This window comes from Thyridium curvatum, assembly GCF_004353045.1.
Source record: "Thyridium curvatum strain D216 chromosome Unknown NODE_90_length_160628_cov_78.948000, whole genome shotgun sequence".
Classification (NCBI taxonomy): domain Eukaryota; kingdom Fungi; phylum Ascomycota; class Sordariomycetes; order Thyridiales; family Thyridiaceae; genus Thyridium; species Thyridium curvatum.
The window spans coordinates 112,436-137,544 of record NW_022156845.1 but is presented as its reverse complement, the minus strand read 5'-3'; the positions used below and the strand labels follow the sequence as shown (position 1 = coordinate 137,544).

The 25,109-nt window shown below is 54.9% G+C and overlaps 5 protein-coding genes across 5 annotated transcripts; 4 read left to right on the top strand and 1 right to left on the bottom strand.

The window, feature by feature from the left end:
* On the top strand, positions 1–1,896 carry E0L32_010764 (uncharacterized protein; the record flags this gene model as incomplete). Its single annotated transcript, XM_031133418.1, has 6 exons — positions 1–815; positions 876–1,122; positions 1,174–1,265; positions 1,329–1,586; positions 1,640–1,714; positions 1,770–1,896. 6 exons carry the CDS (start codon positions 1–3, stop codon positions 1,894–1,896), a joined length of 1,614 nt encoding a protein of 537 aa, XP_030989053.1.
* A 530-nt stretch (positions 1,897–2,426) lies between these two features.
* Positions 2,427–3,784, bottom strand: E0L32_010763 (uncharacterized protein; the record flags this gene model as incomplete). Its single annotated transcript, XM_031133416.1, has 2 exons — positions 2,427–3,647; positions 3,722–3,784. The coding sequence occupies 2 exons, from the start codon at positions 3,782–3,784 to the stop codon at positions 2,427–2,429; spliced, it is 1,284 nt and encodes a 427-aa protein (XP_030989052.1).
* A 563-nt stretch (positions 3,785–4,347) lies between these two features.
* Positions 4,348–7,184, top strand: E0L32_010762 (uncharacterized protein; the record flags this gene model as incomplete). The annotated part of the gene is made up of 3 exons (XM_031133415.1): positions 4,348–4,480; positions 4,543–4,613; positions 4,671–7,184. 3 exons carry the CDS (start codon positions 4,348–4,350, stop codon positions 7,182–7,184), a joined length of 2,718 nt encoding a protein of 905 aa, XP_030989051.1.
* Positions 7,185–8,291: 1,107 nt separating this feature from the next.
* On the top strand, positions 8,292–11,422 carry E0L32_010761 (uncharacterized protein; the record flags this gene model as incomplete). Its single annotated transcript, XM_031133414.1, has 4 exons — positions 8,292–8,766; positions 8,833–10,925; positions 11,038–11,207; positions 11,335–11,422. The coding sequence occupies 4 exons, from the start codon at positions 8,292–8,294 to the stop codon at positions 11,420–11,422; spliced, it is 2,826 nt and encodes a 941-aa protein (XP_030989050.1).
* Positions 11,423–20,576: 9,154 nt separating this feature from the next.
* On the top strand, positions 20,577–23,357 carry E0L32_010760 (uncharacterized protein; the record flags this gene model as incomplete). The annotated part of the gene is made up of 5 exons (XM_031133413.1): positions 20,577–20,596; positions 20,649–20,839; positions 20,891–21,371; positions 21,431–21,438; positions 22,135–23,357. 5 exons carry the CDS (start codon positions 20,577–20,579, stop codon positions 23,355–23,357), a joined length of 1,923 nt encoding a protein of 640 aa, XP_030989049.1.
* Between the last annotated feature and the right edge of the window lie 1,752 nt (positions 23,358–25,109).

Below are 25,109 nucleotides of genomic sequence, written 5' to 3'. Positions count from 1 at the left end.
ATGAACCCCCACGACCCTCATCACGTCGCCGCTGCCAGCAGCACCCTCATCAACTCGATGGGCGATCCCGGCTATGGAGCTATGATCAATCAGTTCCACTCCATGGCTTTGCCCGCCGATGGTCTGATTCCCGCCGGCCCGGCCATGGCTGGACACTCGGGCTTCGTCAATGGTGCGAACCCCAACATCGTCTTTGCCTCGCCCTATTCTGGCACCGTCCCGGTCCTTCATGATCCTGGTTTTGCCGCCGCAGCATACACTATGCCGTACCCAGTCGGCGCCTTTGGTGGAGCCTACAGCCAGAACCCGCTGCCCTACACTCCAGGCCGTGCTGTTGGCTACAGCTCTGACCGCCTGTCTCGCGACGTTCCCGATCTTGAGAACCGACGTGCTTCTTACTCGACTTCTGGCACAGAGTCCTCGCCTGCCACTCCCTTCGGTATGAACTCGTCGGATCGCATTACCGCGACTCGCATCGCGTCCAATGACCGGTCTCTCTACACCACCCCTTCCCCGCGCCAGGGAATCACGGACTTCGTTGCTCAGGGTCCCAAGGCTGTCATCGCCGACCCAGAGCTGGAGCGTTTGCTCATGCAGGATCCTCCGATCCCCAAGGCCGTCCCTGCCGTTTGGACAGAGCACCTCAAGTCTCTTGACCAGTGCCTTGAGAACCGCATCACAGGCAATCGCAACGTCTACATCCGCGGACTCCACCCGACCACTGATGACGATCTTCTTTCCAAGTACGCCGAGCGGTTCGGCGAGGTTGAGCAGTCCAAGGCGATCATTGACACTGCGACCGGTGCCTGCAAAGGGTATGTACATTGCATTAACCTTGAGACGCTTTGGTTTGTCAATACTAACGTGTCGTCTAGCTTTGGCTTTGCCAAGTTCAAGGATGTCAAGAACTCTGAGAAGTGCATCCGAGGCTTCTATCGTCTTGGATATGAAGTCGGCTTCGCTCGGGTTCGTGAATTGGCAACGGTCCATCATTTGTTGGAGATTCTGCTAACATATCTTTCTGGCTTCAAGGAGAGCTTCAATGCACGCCTCAAGGCCGAGGGAGATGACTCTTCCACCAACCTCTACATCTCCAACCTGCCCAGGCACATCAACGAGAGCGTGGGTCATCTACTTGAATCGATACCTCGACTTTAGACTAACTCTTCTCAGATGCTCGCCTCGATCTTTGAGCCTTTCCACATTGTGTCTTCCAAGATCCTCCGTGACAGCATGGGCAATAGCCGTGGCGTCGGCTTTGCACGGTAAGATACTATTATCCTTCCGGCAATCATGTGTGACATTCGAACTGACGCACGCCACTAAAGCTTTGAGAGCCGCGATGTCTGCGAGCAGGTCATCGACCACTTTCACGGCATCCCGGTCGGTGAGGAGAATTTCTTGATTCAAGTTCGGTACGCCGACACTCCTGCGCAAAAGGAACTGAAGCGCATCACCGCCGAGCGACGCCAGTATCGTACCAACGAATACAACATCGGCGCCTACGGCACTCATGCCGTTGGCATGACCCCAACCATCTATGCATCTGGCATGTGGGGACGTCGTTCCGCTTCCGTCCCTTACCAGTAAGACTTTGCTTGTCCCCTCTCTAGAGCTCAACTCATGCTGACAGAAGTAGCAACACGACCCTCCGTCCGGCCGATGACAACGCTGATGCGGGAGATGCCGAGCAGGGAACCACTGAGGGAACCCAGTATGGCATCTCCCAATCAATGATGTCGTGGGATATACTAATTAATTTCTCTCAGCCAATGCAAGGCTGAGCCCTCAGCCACTCCTTCCGAAGCCGGCACAGCCGATGAAGGAGTGACCATTGTCGACTCTCCTGCAGTCAAGACGGGCAGCTCGTCTTCTTCGCCTGTCAAGAAGGACTGACTCTGAGGTGTTGGTCATTGTGCTGCAGAAAACATGTCTTATCACGGCATTTGCATCATCATTAACTATGTTCATCATCATACCATTTTGGAGCCCCCTCTTAATCAATCTCTGGTCATCAGTCAACATCCCTTCGGATTCTTGTTGCCAGAGATCCCTGCGAGGGTGGTATTATCACATTGATCTGCGTCTGTCGAGGAGGGAGACACTACAACATCTCCGAGTTGTTGAAACCAAGGATGGATTTTATCGGTGCTCTTAACACTACCATGGGTGGAGTTTTGAGTCTGACAAGCTATCACATTGTCTTGTTCTGTGTTCTTTTGTTGAACCATCTAGTTTCCAGTCTCCTTTTTTCCAATTGTCAGGGTTTCCAAGGAAACTAGATCGGATAGCACTAATTGACCCATCATGTTACCAATATCATCTCGAATGCCATGTGCCGCCGTGAACGGTAGCTTCTCTGGCTGGAAATGGGGTATTTAAACACATCTAACTGCCTATGGGAACTTGATTGGAGTCCAATCTGCCTACTTCGTAGCAGCACTGCCAATTGACAGGTTGGCCATGTCGTCTCTGGGTATCTCGACGCCTTTGTCCTTTTCTGAAAGCGGATCGCCAAGGCCCCCTTGCTCTCTAATCTCTTCATCTGGATTGCTTCCCCTGTCACTTCCTTCCTCGTATTCCTCGTCCTCTTCGCTGTCATCATCGCCACTTCCTTCATCACCTTGTCCCTCGTTACCCTTTGAAGCGTTTTGCTCTCTGATAGCAGCCTCGAGGTCTTTGGCCATCTTCTTCGTGAATCCCGACGCTTCCAAAGCAGCGTCAATACGCCTAGCTCCGTCCTTGCCTACACTCTTCTTTGCATCTTTGAAATATGGCCCCTTTTCCGTGCTGATAAACTGGAATCGCCTCTCAAAGAAGCGCTTAATACAGTTGACATCCCGATCAAAGTACATCTCGGCGTTTTGGTGATCCATCGAAACCATTTGCGGAAAGTCGATGATGACTGGCACAAGCCTGACTGCTTCTGAATCTCCATGATCGCCAGTAGTCGTGGATTCCCCATCAGCTGCACCAGAAGAATCGACTTTCTCCTCTTTGATCATAATGTTGAACTCGTTGAAGTCTCCATGAATGAGGCCATGCTTGGCCAATCTGAGAAGGAGAGCTATGAGCTCGGCGTACAAGCCAGCCGGGTCTGGTATTGACGATATCTGGCGCAGAGGGAATCCGTCGATGAGTGACATGACGATGGTGTGCCGTGACTGCGCCAAAGGATTGGGAACTGGGAAACCTTCTTCGTGGAGTGCCTGCATGAAGGCGTACTCTTTCATGGCAGCTAGCCTCGAAAGGTACATCCATGAGCCGCCCTGTCTCTTTTTGAGGTAGTCCCTGTTGGCCTTGACCGTGCGAAAGGATATGCGCCCGAGACGGTGGATTTTGAGCACTCTCTGTGTCCCGCTGTCGTCGGCCACGATCATGATATCGCTCTCCTTTCCCACGCCGATTCGGTTTCCCACGCTGTACACCTCCTTTCGCGATGCATACGTGTGTAGGGCAAGATAGTCGAGCCCGCCATAACTCAACCGGTAGCCGTCGTACTTGGCCTCTTTGACACGCGAGATAAGGCCGATCTTGGCAAGGTTCGATATGCTCCTGTGTACACCGCTGGCACCACCTCGCAGGCGCGAGAGCTTTTCTATCAGCGGGGTCGGGACGATCTCGTGATTCTTGCTGCCCATCTCGACCTGCACAGAAGACAAGAAGATTAGTTTGAGCGTCACTAAAGTAGTACTCCAAGGCTGGTGAGGGGTCTGCATACTGCGGTCAGGACTCGCCAGTCGTCAGCAATGAGGTGGCGCATGGCCTTGCTGTCTAACTTCATGATGGCGAGATACTCAGCGACACGTCTACAGCAGTTATTCGTACAAGTGAGTGCTGCGGGCCTTGGAGATCGAGGTGATGCGCAACCTCGAAACGGCGAAAAATTCCATGGACGTCAGGCTGGAAGGTGGGATGGCGATAAGGAAATTTCCGATTAGATTAGATATGGGCGCATTCTGGTGTACCACATATTCGAGACGGAAGTCGGATTATTTGCACCTTCCAGGCTCACAGCGGCCCACTTTTCCACCCAGAAGGTTTGATGGGGCGTGCCCTGCAGTCCAGCTAGGCGGCAAAGCCTCGCGTACCCATCCAAGAGCTCCAGTGTACAGTTGGTGCTGCCATCAACTCGACAGAGCTGTATCTCCATTACCTCACATCGACCTCTTCATCCACCCACGCGACTCAATCACGTTTCCCATTTCTCCCTCCCTTCAAATCTATCTCCGCCGACCAGCGCTGGCCGATATTCTGCTCGTGTTCGCCAGCACATCCAGCTCGCCGAGACACTCTGTGGGCTCGCAGACATCATCCTAGCCACCTCACCCGCGCCCATCTGTGAACATGGCGCAAGACAGCGAGCTGCCCAAGGCCAGCGACAAGGGCAAGGAGAAGGCTGTCGATGGGAAGGCTGAGGACGCCCCCAAAGGAAAAGATGGCAAGCCTGTTGCGAATGGAAAGGATGAGAAGGCAGATTGTAGGTGAACCTTGAGACCTCAGTATGTGCTCCAATGTCTTGCTGACAAACATTGCTTATAGCATCGGAGGAGCTCAGTGAAGAAGACCAGCAGCTCAAGAGCGAGCTCGATATGCTTGTAGAGCGCCTGACGGTATGATCTCCCGGACTTTTCGCACGCATTCGTTTGATGCTGACCCAAGCCCAACAGGAATCCGATGCTACCCTGTACAAGCCAGCCATAGACGCGATGAAGAACTTCATCAAGACGTCGACCTCATCGATGACTGCTGTCCCAAAGCCTCTCAAATTCCTACGACCGCACTACGAAACCATGACAAAGCTGTACGAAGAATGGCCGGCTGGAGATGACAAGAATTCATTAGCCGACGTGCTTTCTGTCATTGGCATGACTTTCTCGGATGAGGACCGACAGGACACCCTGAAATATCGACTTCTCGCCCCTTCTCAGGACATCGCGTCTTGGGGCCACGAATACGTGCGCCATCTTGCTCTGGAGATCGGCGAGGTGTACGCCAAGAGGATAACGGCAGAGGAGTCAACGCAAGATCTCGTTGATCTTGCAACGGTCCTCGTTCCCCTCTTCCTCAAGAGCAATGCCGAAGCCGACGCTGTGGACTTGATGAGCGAGATGGAGATCATCGAGGACCTGCCAAAGTTTGTGGACGAGAATACCTACGCGAGAGTCTGTTTGTACATGGTCTCCATGGTCAACCTCCTCACCTACCCCGACAACGACCAGTTCTTGCGCGTCGCTCACGAGATTTACAACGAATACAAGCAGTACACCCAGGCCATGGTTCTGGCCATCCGACTGAACGACATGGATCTCATCAAGGCCGACTTCGACCAGGCGCGTGATCCTGCCCTCAAAAAGCAGCTGGCCTTCTTGATTGCTAGGCAAAAGATCTGGCTGGACAACATGGAGGAGCTTGAGGACGATCAGATCACCGAGAGCCTGTGCAACATCCGGCTCTCGGAGCATTTCAAGTCGCTGGGCAAAGAGCTCAACATCCTCGACCCGAAGACCACCGAAGACATCTACAAGAGCCATCTGGAGAGCAGTCGCGTCGCTGGCATGACCAACCTTGACTCTGCTCGTCACAATCTTGCCGCCGCTTTCGTCAACGCTTTTGTCAACGCTGGCTTTGGCAACGACAAGATGATGCTTGTGGAGAAGGACAAGGAGAGTTGGGTTTGGAAAACCAAGGACGAGGGCATGATGTCGACGGTGGCATCCCTGGGAACCCTGCTCATGTGGGACATCGAGAATGGCCTCGACAAGATTGACAAGTACACGTATGCCGAGGAGGAACAGATTCAGGCTGGTGCCATGCTGGCCATCGGTATCATGAACTCTGGCGTCCGTCTCGACTCCGAGCCGGCGCTTGCCCTTCTGGGCGATGATGAAAAGCTGGGTCACAAGAACCCTCTTATCCGCACCGCTTCCATCATGGGCTTGGGTCTTTCTTATGCCGGGTCCAACAAGGAGGACCTGCTGGAGAAGCTTTTGCCCATCATCACCGATGCTTCACAGGACATGCAGATCTCAGCCATGGCCGCGCTCGCCTGCGGCCTCATCTTTGTTGGCTCATCACATGCCGAGGTCAGCGAAGCGATTGTCACCACCCTGCTCGACGATGACCGGAAGAACCAATTGACCGATAAGTGGACACGCTTCTTGGCTCTTGGTCTCGGTCTCCTTTTCTTCGGCCGCCAAGAGGAGGTCGATGTCATCCTCGAAACTCTCAAGGCTGTCGACCATCCCACCGCCAAGCCCACTGCCGTGCTTGCAGAGATCTGCGCGTGGGCCGGCACCGGCGCTGTTCTCAAGATCCAGGAGCTGCTACACATTTGCAACGAGCATCTTGAGGAATCAGAGGAGAAGAAGGGCGATGAGCTGCTGCAGGCCTATGCCGTCCTCGGCATCGGGCTGATTGCCATGGGCGAGGATGTGGGCCAAGAGATGGTTTTGCGGCAATTTGGCCACCTGATGCACTATGGCGAGGCCAACATTCGCAGGGCTGTCCCTCTGGCAATGGGCCTTGTCAGCCCCAGCAACCCGCAGATGAAGGTCTATGACACGCTGTCGAGATACTCCCACGACAACGACAACGACGTCGCGATCAATGCCATCTTCGCCATGGGCTTGCTCGGCGCGGGCACCAACAACGCCCGCCTCGCTCAGCTCCTCAGGCAGCTAGCGTCGTACTACCACCGTGACCAAGAGTCGCTGTTCATGGTCCGCATCGCCCAGGGCCTCGTGCACATGGGCAAGGGCACACTGTCCATCAGCCCCTTCCACACTGACCGACAGGTGCTCTCTCGCGTCTCGGCTGCGGGTCTCCTGGCGGTTGTGGTGGCCATGATTGATGCCAAGCAGTTCATCACCTCGAGCTCGCACTACCTACTCTACTTCCTCGTCACAGCTATGCACCCACGCTTCCTCGTTACCCTTGACGAGAACCTCAAACCCCTGACAGTCAATGTGCGCGTCGGCCAGGCTGTCGATGTTGTCGGCCAGGCGGGTCGCCCCAAGACCATCACCGGGTGGCAGACACAGAGCACCCCGGTTCTGCTGGCATTCGGCGAGAGGGCGGAGCTCGAGGATGAGGAGTACATCAGCATGAACAGTACTCTCGAGGGTCTCGTGATCCTGAAGAAGGCAAGTCTCACACGCACACCGCGTCTTGTTTATGTCTGATTCTCGCATTATACTAACACTTTTCCCCCTCGCAGAATCCAGAGTGGGAAGATGGCAAATAAGGGGTGGCAATGGATGGTACAAGAGGCAAACACCCGCCGTCAGCATCAAGTTCTCCTCTGAAAATATCTCGACAACTTGGTGCAGGACGGAAAGAGAAAACAACTCATGTATAATTACGCGCGATAATCATCCTAACTGCCCGAGCCGGCTGCAAGCCACCTCGGGCGGTGATTGATCATAAGGATAGACGAAGGGGAGCTTTATTCGGTTTTTTTTTTGTTATGATATGTCAACTCAGTTGTTGTGACCCGTCTCGGTTCCTTTTCTTCTCCCCGAACGGGGAACTAGAAAGGAATTGCTCCTTGAGAGGAGTTGCGAGTGCCCGTTCCCTCCTGAATTGCCTCGCCTGGCCAGTGCGTGTGGAACTGCTATATATCTTGGTGCCAGATCGGTTAGACCGGCGGAGAGATGGGTCCCCATGGACGCTTCTTTTGGTATATTAGAACACGCGCAGTCACTAGTACTTGTACAGTTGTTGGGACCTGGCTGGCCATGCGTTTGTGTGTCCTAAGACGATTCCTGTAGCATAGGTCGGTAAGTAAAGGAGGTCCATCTACAGGTAGGAAATTGATCCATGATTCCAGAGGGTTCCATGTCAAGCGTGAAGGCTGAGGTGGTGGTGGCTTGTGGGGACGCGCCTAGATAGGTACTTACTTTTAAAGTGATGGCGCGGGCGCGGGTAACGCATCCATCAATGTGCACGGGGCCCCGGATGACGCCACTCATAGCCTTGAGCCCCCATCAGATCAATGTGATAACAGCTACTCCGTATTGCCTCGGCTTCGACTCCCGCTCTCGGAAGTATTTCCCCCACAACGGGCCTCAACCCCAAAGGACAACTCTGTTTGCTCATCTACTCCTCGGCATCCAAGTGTTCTTTATTTCGTGTTTCTTGTCGTCTCCCTGGCCTTTCTGGTTACTCAAGAAGCGTTGCCAATCGCACATCCGTCGGGCTGCGACGTTAAATAACCGATACCGGTACTCTGACTCGACGACCAACATCACGAGCACACGCAAGACATCGCAGAGTCCCATCCAGCAGACATGGCGCGAACACAGCCAGCCTCGACCCTGCTCCTTCCCCTCCCCAGGGGCACTGTTCTCCTCCCGGGCGTTGTCCAGCGCATCCCCGCATCTGCCAACCGACCCGACATTCCCGCCCTGTTGTCCAGCGTCTATAGCCGTGCAGCCTCCAAGACGGCCAACGGCCGCGTCGATACCGTCCCCGTAGCGTGTGTACCTATAGCTTCGCCAAACGTCGGCCCTTATGGACAGCTCTTGATCAAGGATGTCGATCAGCTCGGCGAGGCAGCCGACGCAGCGCAACCTGATAGCAAGCGGCCCACCAAGGGGGACTTGTTCTCGTGCGGTGTTGCCGCCAAGATCACAGGCGTCGAGGGCCGCAGCTCTGCTGGTGAATTCTCCCTCCTGGTCGAGGGTCAGGCGCGTGTGAGGATAGAGAAGATCACCCAGGAACGGCTGCACTTCGAGGCGAGGGTAACATATCACCACGACGATAGTATGTCCAGGGTCCTAGCGCACCGATCCCTCATGGCAATGTTTCACCGCTAACAACACTTTCCAGTAAATGTTACCGATGCAGTCCTCGAGGACCACTTCCAACACCTCAAGACGTTGTCTCGTGAACTTGTCAACCTTCTCAGGATCTCTGCCATCCTCTCACAAGGACGGACAACTGCGAAACTTACACCACTGCTGGCGAGGCGCCTCGATGTGTTCATCAGTAAGAAGAAGATTGGAGAGGCAGGCTCGCTTGCAGACTTCATGGCCAACATCGTCGAGTCCTCATACGATGAGAAGTTACAGGTGCTGGCCCTCTTCGATGTCAAGGCTCGACTCGCGAAGGTCATCGAGTTACTTGAGCGCCAGATTGGCAACATAAAGAACAGTGTTAAGATCACAACCATCACCACGACGGCAATCCCGTTCACCATTGAGTCCGACAACGAGCAGAAAGAAGGAGAATGGAAGCCTCTCAGGCCAATGCAGGGTAGGCGGCCTGCTCTGCCCTTCGGCCTGCCATTCCAACCTGGCCAAGGGGGCAACGGCCCCATGGGCCAAGGTCCTAACAACGAACAGGAACCCGACGAAATTGGGGAACTGCAGAAGAAATTGGAGGCTGCCAAATTGAGCCCGGAGGCTGCCAAAGTTGCTGAAAAGGAGATCAAGAGACTCAAGAAGATGATGCCAGCGCAGGCCGAATACGCTGTGACCAGGGGATATCTCGAGACCCTTGCCGAGATTCCCTGGTCAGCAGTCACGGACGACAAGCTGGGCCCGGAGACATTGAGCAGAGCAAGAAAGCAGCTTGACGATGACCACTACGGCCTTGAGAAAGTCAAGAAGCGACTCACCGAGTATCTTGCCGTTCTCCGCCTGAAACAGTCTATCAACGAGGACGTTGATGCGCAGATCAAGAAGGCCGAGGAGGAACTGGTCGCAGCTGACAGCGAACCCAGCACCGATCCCGCACAATCGCCTGCCGCGGAGAAGAAGCAAGCAGCTAGCGCCCGGCTCGACATTCTCAAGAGCAAGCGCATGATGGACAAGTCGCCCATTCTACTCCTCGTCGGGCCTCCAGGAGTTGGAAAGACCAGCTTGGCCAGGTCTGTTGCTACGGCTCTGGGCCGCAAGTTCCATCGCATCTCGCTCGGAGGTGTACGAGACGAGGCCGAGATTCGAGGTCACCGGCGAACCTACGTCGCGGCGATGCCGGGCCTTATCATGCAAGGTCTCCGAAAGGTTGGTGTTGCCAACCCCGTCTTCTTGCTCGATGAAATCGACAAGCTGGGGACCTCAAGCTTCCACGGAGACCCGTCTGCTGCTATGCTGGAGGTACTCGACCCCGAGCAAAATCACACATTTGTTGACCACTACGTCGGCATTCCTTACGACTTGAGCAAGGTTCTATTCATTGCTACCGCCAACAGTCTTGACACGATCCCTGCGCCCCTGCTAGACAGGCTGGAGATGATCTATCTGCCTGGCTACACGACTCTCGAGAAGCGGCACATTGCCACGCAACACCTTGTCCCCAAGCAGGTCCGAGTCAACGGTCTTGCCGAGGATCAGGTGGCTTTCGATCAAGACGTCATCTCCAAAATCATCGAGTCGTATACCCGCGAGTCTGGCGTCCGCAACCTCGAGCGCGAAATCGGCTCTGTCTGTCGTGCCAAGGCTGTGGAGTTTGCAGACGCCAAGGACGGTGGCAAGATCGAGACTTACAAGCCGCAGCTCACTGTTGAAGACATTGAGCGCATCCTTGGCATTGAGAAATTCGAGGAGGAAATTGCCGAGAAGTCGAGCCGGCCAGGCATCGTTACGGGCCTGGTAGCTTACAGCTCCGGCGGTAACGGGAGTATCCTATTCATCGAAGTGGCAGACATGCCGGGTCACGGAAGCGTGCAGCTCACTGGCAAACTGGGCGATGTTCTCAAGGAAAGCGTCGAGGTAGCCTTGACCTGGGTCAAGGCTCACGCGTACGACTTGGGCCTGGCTGAGAGCCCTGCCGAGGATATCATGAAGAACCGCAGCATCCATGTGCACTGCCCATCCGGCTCAATACCCAAGGACGGGCCTAGTAGCGGCATGGCGCAGGCGATCGCCCTGATCTCGCTCTTCTCGGGCAGAGCAGTCCCCCCAACGATGGCCATGACGGTAAGACCCCCTTGCTCTCCGAGCAGCCGATATTTCTACGCCAAAAGGACCCTCACATTTCCCATGTTCTCAGCGTGGACAACGTGGCTGACGCGAAGGTGTGACATTTTAGGGCGAGATCTCACTCCGCGGCCGGGTCACTGCCGTCGGAGGAATCAAGGAGAAACTAATCGGAGCGCTCCGGGCAGGCGTCAAGACGGTGCTGCTACCCGCGCAGAACCGTAAGGATGTCAAGGACCTCCCTCAGGAGGTCAAGGATGGCTTGGAGATTGTGCACGTCAGGTATGTCTCATCACACGTCCCTGCTTCAGCCCGTCGAGTCCACCCCTCCACACCGTGTGACGAAGCACTGCAACTACCGACCGGTATTCGATCCCTTTTGCTGACCCTATTTGTCATTTGTTTGCAGCCACATGTGGGAAGCGATCCACCACGTCTGGCCGGACGCGCACTTCCCTGGCGAGCAGCAGTATGCAGCCCTCGAGAGTCATCTGTGATAGATGCATTCCACGTCACAACGCTCTACGTTGGCAGCGGGGATTGTCGTCAGTGAAGACGGCATTAGTATGGACAAGTACCAAGACCTTTAGCGAATCAAACGTGTGTACATTACTTCCTCTACGTCCCTGGGGCACAACTCGCCTAACCCACGCATCACACTATGCATGTCTTGGTTGTTCCCCCTTCCCCTTTTCTCAGAGGTTCATTGGTATAGAAGGTAAGCGAGGTGTTGCCTTGGCTTGTGTTTCTCGCGGTTACAAGACGATCCTTCCTGAGGCATTAGGTAGATGTGTACAAATGTTTCGCAACCTTTTCTGCCCCCTTTTCCGTCCACAGTTGGCGACTCTTTGTCCTATGTTCCCTACATACTGCAGCCAGGGCCACGTTGTCGTTGCGTTGCGTCGTGGGAGTCTCGATCAGGATAGAGAGAGCACGCTTTGGAGCAGTGCCTGCATGACCGGTAGACGGTTCTACGTTACAGATAGAGGATGTCTCTCGTCTAGATACCGAATCGAGCCAATCCCAGGAAGCGAAGGGGGATGCTGTCGTGCCCCGACTGGCCCAGGTAACGGCGCCCGGCAGAGAATGCACATCGAAGCAGCACTCTGGCCTTTTTGCGCGGTTCCATATGCATATCATAAGCTGACGCACAGCTTGTCAAGGTCATGCCCTCCTCGGAAGCGCCCCGGAAGGCCCCAAGTCTGTGTGTGTCTTTTCGATCCATTTGGTGCGAGGGTCCCTTTTCGCTTGGGACAGAGTGGTTGCGTGAATCCATGTAACGCCCCTGTGCACGCACAAGGAAAAAAACCGTTCGTTCGCCAACGACTGCAGCAATGTCTCGGCTCCAGTTGCGTTGGCTTCTCTCGGGTTCCTCCCTGGGTCGCTGAAAAATCTGGGCCCTTACTTTCCGAGGTCTGAGACATTGGCCATGAAGTATCACACTGTGTTGGGATCACGGCCGGCTCATCGCGTTACCTGCAAGTGTCCGACCCCTACCTAGGTGGCGCGGAGAGGTTGAGTCTTTGCTGGGCCAGCAGCGGAAGGGTCGAAGCCGGGGGCGGACAGGCAGGTACGCGTGTGTGTGAGGCTCAGGAATCGGAATGCCGTTATACACTGGGTTTCGGTGCATCGTGGCGCATGAGACAGGCGTAGGGTCAGACCTTTGGGGGGGGCCACTCGGCCCAAGGAGCGTGCATCCTATCGAAGATGATATGTGACGGGGTCCAGTAAACCATCTTTTTTCTGAAAGTATGCAGTCTAGATTCTCGGTTCTTCCAAAGCCTGGCAGCCTGGTGAGATGGGCCGTTTGGCTCCGATAGCCAAGGCAAGCTCTTTCTCAAGATCCCGGGGTTGAGGAGAAAACAATCCGACGTTCACGACGTCACCCCGGCGCTCACGCATGGATTGCAACCCATTTGGGCGATACTATCTTGCACTTTAATCTACTTGAGAATCCCCCGAGCTCCCCGGAACGAACCTAGATCAGCTGAAGTTGCCTGTCTTGAATCTCGATGTCGACATACCTCACTTGTCTCTTTCAAGCTGTATTCCAGGAGGCCTCTTATCAATTTGGGGTAACCTCTGGAGTCAATTGCAAAAAGGTGTCAGCCAGTATGGTCTTGACTTGGTACAGACCTTGTTCTTCTTCCGACTTCGGTACTGATGGCAAAGGTTCCAAACCAGGATGCTGGGGGTACTCACTCTGCATTTCCCACACTACATCTGGTGCACACAACAACCAGGTACTTGTATTCGATCTCTACCCGTGCAATTACAGATTAGCTCCTCAGCGTCGACACGTCATGAGATGCGTAGCTTTTCTTGCCAACCAGCCCCATTCCCACGCGGTGAACCAGGCTCCGCGGGCATAGAATGCCCTGGTTTAGGGAAACCCCACCATCGCACCCACCGATAACCGCACGAGAGTTGAATTGCATGCAATATAGGAGGGAGGCTCTTTGAGCCACATTACCTGGTAAGATGCGTCCCAGAGGGCGTCGTGTCGGGCGGGATGGGTTAGAAGGGGGATGCGGAAACTCCGCCTCCGGTCCTTTCCATGAGTACCAAGCTTGGTATCTTTTTTTTAAGGCTTTCTTCTTCTGCTTCTTCTGATATTGGCGCACAAAAAGACCAGACACTGTCTGAATAGAGCATGTTTGTTCTTGGGTTAGACTAGGACGGCCATGCCATGCCGTGTGTACTGACTGCCTGCCCGTGCCCTCAAGAGTGGAAATTCACTTGTATGTGCTTGCAGGCGGTTTCATACAGCACTGGCCAGACCACTCATCCGCGAAGATACATGGAGAAGAAAGCCGAAAAGAGAAGCAAAAACGATCTCACTTCCTTCTATTGTGAGCTCGTGAATCGTCATCGAGTTGCCCGTGGGTTGCAGTGCGTTGATACCACAACTCAGTCTTTGTGCAAGAAGCAATATTGAGCTTCTTTTAACCGCGACAGAGCAAAAGGCCCATCTACGGACGTGGTAGCACCTTTTCATATAAGTAACCTGCTATAGGTAGGTAGGGTGGTTTCGGATTAACAGCGCAGGTTAAGGATGACCATCCTGTCAGCCTTATCCGGCAGTACTATGCACGAGAGTAGCTCCCGAACCATTCCCAATAATGGCCGTAACTGTGAATTCTACATGTCCCGGCATCCTACGAGCCCATGGTCGCGTGGAGAAAGGAGGCAGAAATGATCACCAGATCATATAGCCCAGGCTGAACGGTAGGAGCAGCATCGCGAGTTCGGGTCGGAGAGCCCTTCCCAATGTGGCAACTGCCTTCAGACAGCCTTGAACGCAGTCCAAGATAGCATGGGAAAATAGTGCGACGGCTTACACGCTTGGTCTGGCAATCCTTCGCACTGATCTGAGACTCCCGTTGTCAAAGACAGGGGGGGTCCAGAGGACGGCGGATACCAGTAGGCCGCGGATCGCCCTGGGCAGGGAACTGCCAACCTTACTGATGACAAGAGTGTACAAGTCAGTGTAATCCTGTTTGGAGTGTGACGTGGATCGTTCTTTCATCTCAAGTCGAGTCGCTGTTTGTCAGTGACCTGCATGCATTCGACGGCCCGTGTCAAGCATGCAGCCCTGGAAGCTGGGCAATGGAACCGGCGGCTATTTCTGTCAGTCTCTCACCCAGGCCCCCCCTGCTCTGTCCGTCAAATCCAGATTGGGTGCCTCCTTCTTTTGCTCGTCGCCCCTTCGCGAGGCGTGTCACAGCTGTGCGCAGGATGTAAGCGTCGTCTCCAGGGTCGAGACACTCTATACTTGTAGACATGATGTGGGCAAGAGAGAAAGGGTGGAACTTGACCTGGAGACGCACGGGCCAGGAGGAGGAGTATGAGACTTGGGAGAGATCTGTGCAAAATATCCGATGGGATTGACGCCCTGGGCAGATCGAGTGAAATTCATTCGGCATATTATCCCCTTGAGCATGCTCATTTCAGGTATATGTGGTTGAAAGCGATAACATATGCGTACAGACTGGGGCCGTTACGAGGCCCGAGGCATGGTGGTTATTCTCCGATAGGCGAAATGAGAAAGTTATGCGTCGTGTGCAGGGCAGACAGGGGGGGGCCGCGCTCGAGCACATCTCCAAAAACCTCGCTTTACGTGTGGAGGAGCGTGTGCATACTTACAAGTACATTGTGCTCCCTTTCGTGATCATCCCCGGCACGGTAGGATTGAGCATGGAGCAGCTTGCTAGACTGATGTCACCGACAGGTCAGGAGAAAAAGGGTTGGCGAGCTCATAAACTTCGTGGTCTAATATCAAAAGCTCCGGCTCATTTTCAACCCTGGTCAGCCTCGACGAGAGATCAGGCTGGACTTAGACCTTTCGTCATGCGTGGTCGTTCAGGACGCTCGTCGGATACCATGGCCTCCAAGGCCATCTCGCAATCTCTTATTAGATGATAGACAGCCCCATGTCGTCAACGATAAAGCAATTTCCGCAACTGGCAGAAGGGTGTCGTACAGGAACTGTGGGACAATTCACGACTTGACATCCCTCAATCATGTCCCGAATTCTGGCAAAACGGAGGGTCGAAGATATGTAGCGAACCTGAGCTTGGTAGCCCGAGCCTGGACGAGCATTGAATAAAACAGCCAGCCCACAAAAGGGCGGATGACATGGAAAGAAGGTGTTCCATGTGTGTCGGACGAGCGTTCCGGCGACAGCACGTTACGGAACAGCGTTTGGCGTCTCCCGTTCGCTCAGTCGGCGACCACAATCTTGAATCATTGTCGAGGTCACAGCCCCCCGGTCGTCTATAGATGCCAACTACCTAGAATGAGATCAGCAGGCTGGGCCTGGGTGCATTCCTTGTACGTACGTACATCTGAGCGCGTGTGCACCCTGCACCCCAGAAGACTGGCAGACGTCGTTAGATCTCTCTCTGACTGCAAGGATAGGTACAGGCTGAACAATCATTTGTGGAAGATGTGCAGCAGGTGCTGTAACTAATGTGTAATGAGCCCAAAGAGGTAAGTGGGAAGCTGCTTTGGATCCCCTGGGAGCCGTGCACGAGAAGGCCAGATGGTGGGCTCCGTCGCCCCGTGGAAGATTGCCTGGCACGCCTGGCACCCTGGACGATGGAGGCTAGGCACGGTAGTCATCCTTGTCCGGCCCGCCCCCTGGGTTATATTACCGCAATTAAAGACAGGAGAAGAACAGGTGTTCGCCCACCCGCCTGGCCTAATGCGACCTGGAATCTCGGTACGAAGGCTGGGGATAGCCGCTAGCGTCGTTCCGGGACCACCGTACCGTAACCACTTACCCATACCAGCCCGCACTTTGGCTGTGGACCTGCGGATATCCCTGGCTCACGCCTATTGTCCGCAACGACATCTGTGCGAAGAAGCGCTGACTAGGATATTCCCAAGAGCCCGACTGGGTGGGGAGAGAGGTCCGGGATACCCAGCCATGGACTTGCTGTCCGCGGGGACTCTGTGGTCGAGAGGTCCAGTTCATTGAGACGCACCTAGGGCGCATAATGTTACGGGAATACTGTCACACACGCCGTGTCGTGCATGCATGGATCCTGTCGATCGGATGAAGGAATGGCAACACAAAAAGTGATAGGATTAGGGTCGAGGATCTCAATTCGCCGCCAACCCTGATCATGGCTAGAGTCGAAATGATTCCGGACAAGGGCTTAGGTGGGATGATGGCCCAAGCACCAGACTGCTTGCCTCGGCCGTTGAGTAAGTGGCTGCGTTTCCAACAGGATGATGACTTGCATATCTTCTCGGTACACATACTTGTAGCCAACACTACAAGTAGGCATGCCGCGAGCAAGTGACAGGCTAGATAGGTAGCCTTGCTCCTGCTCTATTTCGAGGCGTGCCTACTCCGTACAAGGCACGTTGCCGAGACCTGCCTCGACTATGCCCGTGTCGTGGTCGTCCAACAGCTGCTTCAAAGCCGTTTGAACTGGGCAGTCGGTGTCGTCCATTGGAGCAGGACGTCGAGTCTGGATCATTCACCGGTAACGCATGAATGAACGGTAGAGAAAGGCTCCAGCGGCGTAGGTAGACAGAGCAGCACTGCATGTCAGGATGGACAGGAAGTCTGTGCTCCTCCGGGGCCCGGGGGTCCTGGCGCATGAAGCAAAGACCACCGCGGGTTCAGTGCTGTCAGGGTCAGGGTCAGAGGGATCCGCTTGAGGAGTCGTGCCCACAAGCTCGGACCCCACTGCTTGAATGTCAGCGAAATTAGAGTCCCAAGCCATGTGGTTGGAGTGCGTCCCGTATCGTTAGGGTAGCATTCCACGATGGATCTGGGCGAGGGTTCACCGTTCATCCCTGCCATTCACTGGTCAGATGTGCGCTCCCATGAAATTGAAATGACAGCCGCAGTCAGGATCAAGGGGTAGCATCTGTGTTCGTCCCAGCCTGGAGAGGACCAGCTTGGTCAAGAGGAGGAGCAAACGCGTTCTTCTGCATGATGTGGCCAGTCTTGCATCTCGCTAGTACCTGCATTGGCGCGGTATCGGGGTACACTCTCCTAGGAGGGTCGCGGAACGGCACCTTGGGTAGAAACCTTAGCCGTCGGAAGGCCTGAAGTGATCAGCGAGTCGTCGAGCATGGGCCAAGAGAGTCACCGTGCACCTGACAGGCCCTGGACCTCTGAGCTCTGAGCTCTGACGACATCAGCTAATGGCCACGGCGGCGCCAACGGTGTGAGGCCGCCGTCTCAGGTGGTTCTCCATTGGCCAATGGGTCGCCCCTCTGATCGGTCGTTATTGTCCGGGCTGCGAAGCGTGCCTTACTACGGAGCAGGGCAGACAACTAGGTAAATTGCGTCCTGTGAGAACTGTGTCGAGGCTTCAGAAAACAGGGAAGCCGAGGTGGCCGCCCTGCAAGCCTGAGCCGGGCCACCTTGCATGGGCCATGTTCGCATGTTAGACCCAGCTCCAGCCCCACGTTGGCACCAGTAGCGCGCTGATAGTTCCATGATGAGAAAGCCCGGGGGTTTGGTTGCGGGCTCCATCTAATATAAGATAGCGTTACCGTCTTCCATGCACAATCGTCAAGGGGACCTCCAGGAGCGAAACCGTACGTACAAGCTGCATGGATGTAGGTAAAGGTACAAGCACCTACGGAGGGAGGGGAGCGGAGCGGAGCTGCTGGGGGGGAGGGAATGCAGGTACCTACCTTTCTGGGATACCAAATCTTGCATTGTGATGGCTGCACAGGATTGGTTTGCTGGGATCTGTTGGACTTGGAACTCGAAAAGGATCATCTCAAGTCCCAAGTGATGATGGCACACTGCTCGCTGCACTCGGTACATCCTTCCTCGCGGGAATCCCTAGCACCCCCCGCCCCACTCCCCCTTGAAGAGCAAGAGCCAACGTCTGTGTGTTAGCGTTTAGTGCATGCGCATGTAAGTACAATATGTGTGTGTGTGTGTGTGTGTGTGTATCTGGGCGGTGCGCTGTCTGTTATTCCTGCCGTCTGCACCTGCATGTGCACGCACACATGCCCCATCACGCCCCATCGCCCCTTCTTCTTCTTCAAGTTCAAGATCAGATAGAGAGACAGACTTCCCGGGCAGGCAAACCAACCTTGGAAGTTCCTGTTGTATTGAACGTGATAGCCTCGAGCATCCCGAGCTCCTGCCATCCTTCACTCATGCTTACAATTGTAAGGCACCAGCTCCTCCTCCATCACGGTCACGGGGCCACCTTCCCAACAGCATCAATGATACCCCGAAACCCCTTGACATGAATTTGATGGATCATTGATCGTGCGATGCCCCTCAAGGATCAAAGATGCTCAGGCACCGTGCGGTAGATCTTGATCGCCGTGGTGCTCTGATTCCACTGTCGAATGCCTGTAACCGGATCTCATCTGACCATCCAATGCGCTCGCTCGGTACTGGTTTGAGTGTCTTATAGGCGCATATGCCAGCCACCCTTTCATGTTAACCAACCACTGAGCGACTCGCTTGTCGTGCATCCTGGCGGGAGATCTGATCTGCTTGGTCGTCTGAACAGAGGCCCCCGTATCACATTCAAGCCATTCTCCGTGGGTGCCAGCACATACGGCCGCCCTGAAACTCACGCACGCTATTCAACTGACTGCTAGAATCGAGCAACCAAGTCCTTCGAGATAACCTCGTCTCACTGGCGAATCATCTTGGCCTCTGCTTCTTCAATTATCGTCATAGCGCGCCGCGTGGACCATCTTGCCCATCCGCCGGTCGAGCATGGCTCGCAGCCGGACATGCCAACCGTGCCGTAGTTCGACATGGCTATCACACCCTCATCAAGGCTTATTTGAGACTGTGCCATGGCTTGGCAATTGCTGGTTCCAGACGGTCCTGCTGGACACAACTACCCACCCAACATGATATTTTAGCCTCGTCTAGGGTTGAAGCCATCGTCATCAGCCAAGTGTACGAGGATCCACCCAACACACAAACCTCATAGCGAAAACCATTCTTAGCGCAACGGCTTTGATCAAGAGCCAGAGCCTGGGTAGGGACTCAGATCGTCACGGCCGCGGCGCACGCGGGAATCTGACCAAGAAAGCTATCGTGATGTCTGTACTCCGGAGTGCCAGGAGGAGCGTCCCAATTAGACCCGTACACGGCGCAGCTCATCCATCCTCTTCTCGACGTGAGCTCAGCACGGCAACCAGCTCCGCAGTAACTAGTTGACAGCGTCGACTTCGACTCTACCGACCTCAAGATATGCGAGACATATCGCTCGCCCCCGAGCCAAATTGCGCTGGACTTTGTCTTACTGCTGCTGTTGCACATCTTTGCGCCAGCTTGATACGTTGCATCTAAGCGGAGAATTTGCGTGATCCAGAATAGACGAGCATGAGACCGCCGAGCCGTGCTTGCTGTCCGGGCAGGCATGCAATGCTTCCCCAGGGATCAGCACTTGGGAAAGAATCCTTGTTCGGTTTGCTTGATATTTTACTCCCTGGAACCATGAGGGTTCGAGGGCCGGGGAGCGTGGTGGTGGCATAGCTCCCCTACCCTTGATGTCCCTTGATTAGACGGCCACCCATGACCGTTGACAGGGGGGGCCTTGTCCCCTCTCTGTTCACTCTGGCTGGCATACCCCTGCTCTGCTGGGCTCTTGTCTGGATTGCTCCGTCACCTTTAAGTTGCACGACCACCAGTCTATTTCTCTACTTGCTCGACTTGCGCGCGCAACGGCTTTACCAGATAAGCGACTCGTCGACAAGTCGAATCTTGCTTTCCAGCGCTGTCTTGGATGGCCCATTCACTCTTTTCACATAGCCGTCAACCGCCTTCTCTAGAAGACCTGCACCTGTCCGACTCTCCAGCATCCATGAGCACCGCCGCATGCAGTAACACTACGATCCAGAGACTCATTGACCATAGTACTACAATGCAGCATTGTGTCTGACCTGCTGCTCCCTCGCGTACCGCCGCCGCCTCCTTCTCAACAACTGCTTCCGAGTTCGAAGCTCTGTGGGATCATCTTGTGGACCGCCTTGAAAAAGGGTCAAAAGCCGGCACTCTCTCGGCTTCCCGGTTGCTGAACCGCATCGCCTGCCCCTTCGCTGCCCCGGCCGCTTCCAAGACTGATCGCCTTCCCACAGCGCTGGAGCCCAGCTTCAAAAGAAGTCGGACGACTTGTTGAACCGATCCCTAGGTGTCTGATGTGGGCAGAAGAGGTGGCGTAAGCTCAACCAACGGTTCGACCTGCAAAAACGGGGCGCTCATGTCAACAGCCATCTCGAAACGGAGCCTCAGTATCGTGGTGACCGCTTCGGGAGTCCCGCAACCGCCCCATCTCCCACCCTTCCCAGCGCGGCGGTGAATGAAGATCTCTGCCCTCCCGCTGAGTCTGGCAGTTTCGAATCCATGCAAGTCCTAGGTCACCGCCTCGACGTTTCCAACAACACACTCGGCAGGTGTCGAGGTACGCCCCCGCCGGCGTTCTCGGTCCTGAATTGTTCCTGGGACACATCAGACTTGAAGAGCGCTACCCGACGCAGGGACTACCCATCTCCGCCGATGTCCGGAACTCCACCTCTCCCCTCGAAACCAACTCATGAGTCCGGTGGTCGAGCTCGGGATCCCTACCAGACAACACCAGACCAGGACATCTATCGAGGGTATGCTGCCACGCACGGCGACTTCAGAGATCCGCACGGCCACTCCCAACCGATCAGGCGTTATGGCCAGGCCGCAGAGGGGCCGCGGCCAGGCTTTGCTCGGACAGACGAGTCCATCGCCTTATCCCGGCCCTACCCGGTACAGCATGGAGAAGCCATGGTGCCCCAGCACTCATATCTGCCGCTGCCTGCTCCATTGCCTGTCCAGCCAAACTATCCCGTCGCTTCGCAGCCCCCGGCGCCCGAGAACCCTACGTTTTCTTCTCCAAAATCCCAGAGGAAAACAAAGGGCCATGTTGCCTCAGCATGTGTGCCTTGCAAGCGGGCCCACCTCCGGTAAGTCGTCGACGTCCGCCTCGGTCCAACCCATCCAATGCAAGGCTAATGACCCATAGGTGCGATGGTATGTTACTGCCTTATTTCCCCTGCCTGATATCTTCCCCCAATCACGATCAATCGTTCGTTTCATCGAGAGGCGGGCTCGAGTCCATATTGCAGCCGAACAACGGGAAAAATTACCCTCGTTGGGATCTGGCCCTGAAGCCATACCCTCAGTCTTTTCCCCTTTTTGTCTGCCCTGGAAACTGCAACGGGATTGTTCTTCGAGCAGTGAGCAGGGATCTGCTCGTTGATCTGAGACGGGCCCAAAGTAGCATGATTGCCCCGGACGAGTCAGAGCTGATGCAAGATTTGGCGGGTCTGAAGCGAGTGTCAGATTTACCCGTTTCTGGAGCCAAGGCAGGAGATCCCATTTTGATCATCTAGCAAATTTCTCTCCGCCTCGCGGAAGCTCGGCCCGGTGGGGGGTTGAAACCCTCAAGTGAGGTGCCGTCAAGCAGATCGATCTTGAAAACCTGTCTCGTTTTGGCGAGGAAGCAGGCATGATTCAAGTGTTCAGCCAAGTCAACTTGACGGCAAGTTTGGAGCATTGAAAACTCAGAACGCCCACTCCATGGACTTGGCACCGTTGGCATTCCTGCATGCGATGTTATCTTGTCTTCTCACATGGCAATGAAATCATGGGATCTCGTCCTGTCTGAGCCAGGCATCAAGCTCAGCAGAACATGAGTGGCTGGAACCTTGACTAACCAGGCCACAGCCCAAAGACCGTGTTCCAGATGCCTCAGCAATGGCAAAGAAGATGCTTGTGTCGATGTACAGCATAAGAAGCGTGGCCGTCCGCGATTGCGTGAGGACAGGGACCTGAGGTATGACATCCCTGGGAGATTGGGCTACCCACAAGAAACATCGGCACGGCGGCCTCTATCGTTGTACGCTTCCAATCCTGTTGCTCCAACATTCGAAGATTCACTTCGCCGTACACAGTCATATAGGGTATTGAAGTCGCAACCCGCTGATCCTGTGGTGCCAAGGTTCATTGAGCGAGGATCTGCATCCGACGCGAACATCATCCCAGCGCCATTGACGATCTCAACGCGCATACCCGAACCAGCGGCCTTTTTGACCATGGACTTCCAGATAGCAAAGCTTTCAGAGACCTTTGCCGATGCTGTAGGGATCCAGAACGCGAGGGGGTTGAGGCTGGTGGATCTGGTCGCACCAAGCGATCGCGATCGCCTTCATGGACATCAACGCCAGATGCAACAAGAGCAAGCCCGAAGAGACCCACACTACCTACCGCCCATCTTTGGCAGACAGGAGGAGGACAGGGTCATTCAGAGCCTGGGATTCTCCCCAGAGGAAATATCCAAGTACTCCTTGGACAAGCACGAATTCGTGACATTCATCAGCCAAGACGGCCAGCCGAGGAATTTTGCGATGCGTCTGGGCCTCGCGAAACAAGAATCGGTATACTTCGTGGTTGTTCACCTGAACACTGGCGTGCGATCCCTGGGCCATCCCACACCATCACCCAACCCCCGCGATGTTCGAGAATCGCATTTCGCGTATCAGCAGCCGTATCAGCAGCCCTTTTCGCAGCCGACTCCAGTATCGGCCACTTTTGAACCTCGACGACAGCGCCTTGGAGACACGGCATACGTTGGTTCAAGACAGACGGGACCCCCTGGCCAAGGCGCCCCGGGTCAAAGTCCTGGCTTGCCGTCATCCTACGCGGCATCGCCTAGTCGACCAGACTATCCTGCGGGGTCGTCGCCGTATCAAATACCCAGGAGCGAGTTGGGTACATCCCATATGGGCGTGCAATCATCGGGGTATCGCTTGCCTCCCATCCTGGCACCACAGCAAGCAAGTCAGACTCCAAACGAGCCACCAACGTGGCCACATCAACGAGATGACAAATCTCGTGTTGATATAGGCGGTCTGATCGAGAGGCCAAACCCTCCTGGAAGGCAACATTGATGCGCGCCAAGCCCATGTCCTAGTGAGGGGACGAAGAGGAGAATGATTGACGTGAAGCACGTAGCACCTGGCTTGGCTCACCGGTGCTAGCCACGCTGAGCAGTGCTGCTATCATGCTCAAAGGATCGAACCAGCAGTCGGGACCGTCAATAGGGCCGGAACAGGGTCGACTTCGAGTCCAGAAGGACTCGCGTATCCTCTGCGGCTGGTTCTCCCGAGCAGGTATCCCATTGTATTCTGTGGCGTTGTGCGAGTCGGTTTGATAGACTTGACATCGAGTATCCCATAAACCAAACTTTTTTGTACAACAGTATGGCCGAGAAGATGGATTCTAACACACACACTGGCGGAACGGGTAGAGTTGGCTGTGTGGGGGAGGGACGGATGATTTCTATTGCGATCTAGACGGCCTTTTGTATTTGAGTCGGCGTGGTCGTTGCATTCCCGAGTTCATAGCGGAGCGAGTCTTTGGAAAGTGGTGTCCTGTGATCGGTGGTTCGTGGCCACTAGAAGGGCTGTAACATAATCGGCGATGAGTTTGGAGATTTTTTGTTCAGGGACAATTTGAGAAGAAGCCGGAGTTTGGGAGCCCAGAAGAGAACCTTCACATTATCGGTATTACTTGGAGAGTTGTCGGTTGTCCTCTGGCCCAAAGCCGGAGGCGCGTCTCAACGCGCCAATGATGGGTGATATCGTTTCCAACACACACAAAGACAAAGATCAGGAAAATGGGGTCCGCCTGTGGTCTTCTTCATGATGATTCCTCAAGGGAAAAGAAGGCTTGGATCGTATGCGAGAATTCAGGGTTCTGGGTAAGGAGAGCGGGTGAGGAGGGAGGTACAAGTTTGCAAGCCGAGGGAGGTTGGGGCCGCCAAAAGAAAGAAATGGATGCGTGTGAGAGTCACGCCCGCTGGTGGCACGCAGGCAACGCCAGAGCCGACAGACAACACGCTACCTCGATGTGGGCAATGGTTGTTGGGAATCCATCGATATATAACACGAGGCGATATAACTAATACGTTCGAGGTTCGGCGTCACAATGTGGGCTCCAGGGTTACTTGGATGTAATAATGTCAGCGCGGGTATAACTGCCATTATAAGTAATACAGGGCAGGAAGCACTCGAGGCTCAAAAAGATATTGCCTGTTCCGTGCATACATTGATCCGTCTGTTGTCAACACCCACGGAAGCGCGCGCCTTTACACCGCATCGTATTCCTGGGCCTCCTGACAGCGGATCGGCGAGATCTTGGCTGGCAAGGGACTGGGGCTGCTGGCAATCGGGGAATTTTTGGCGGGTTTGCTTGCCTTAGGGCTGCTGCAGTGGAGATCACTACATCAAGAGGCGCACCTAGCCTCAAGCGGTACCTGAGATGGGTGGGAGGGGATGGTGCCCACAGGTGGTTGGTTGGGTGTCACTTGCAGCACCCGCGGGTAGGTGCCCAGGTGGTTTGCGGGCGTTGGCGCTAGCGCTAGGGCGCAGCCTAGAAAAAACCCCGATGACCTCCCGGGCTGGCGCTGGGGTTACCCCGTCTGCGAGGACGCCACGAGGCGGCACCGCCAAGGGTCAACGTTGGATGGCGGTTTGGTATGGGCGGCCCATGTTCCAATTGCGTGCAGGAACAGACCAAAGCCGACTGGGCGTCTGCTGGAGATTGTGTCTCCCCAAGATTATGCCATCTCTTGATACCTAATACTAAGTATGTAGGTACTTTGTACAAGACAACCAAGCGAGACATAACGATACAGACCA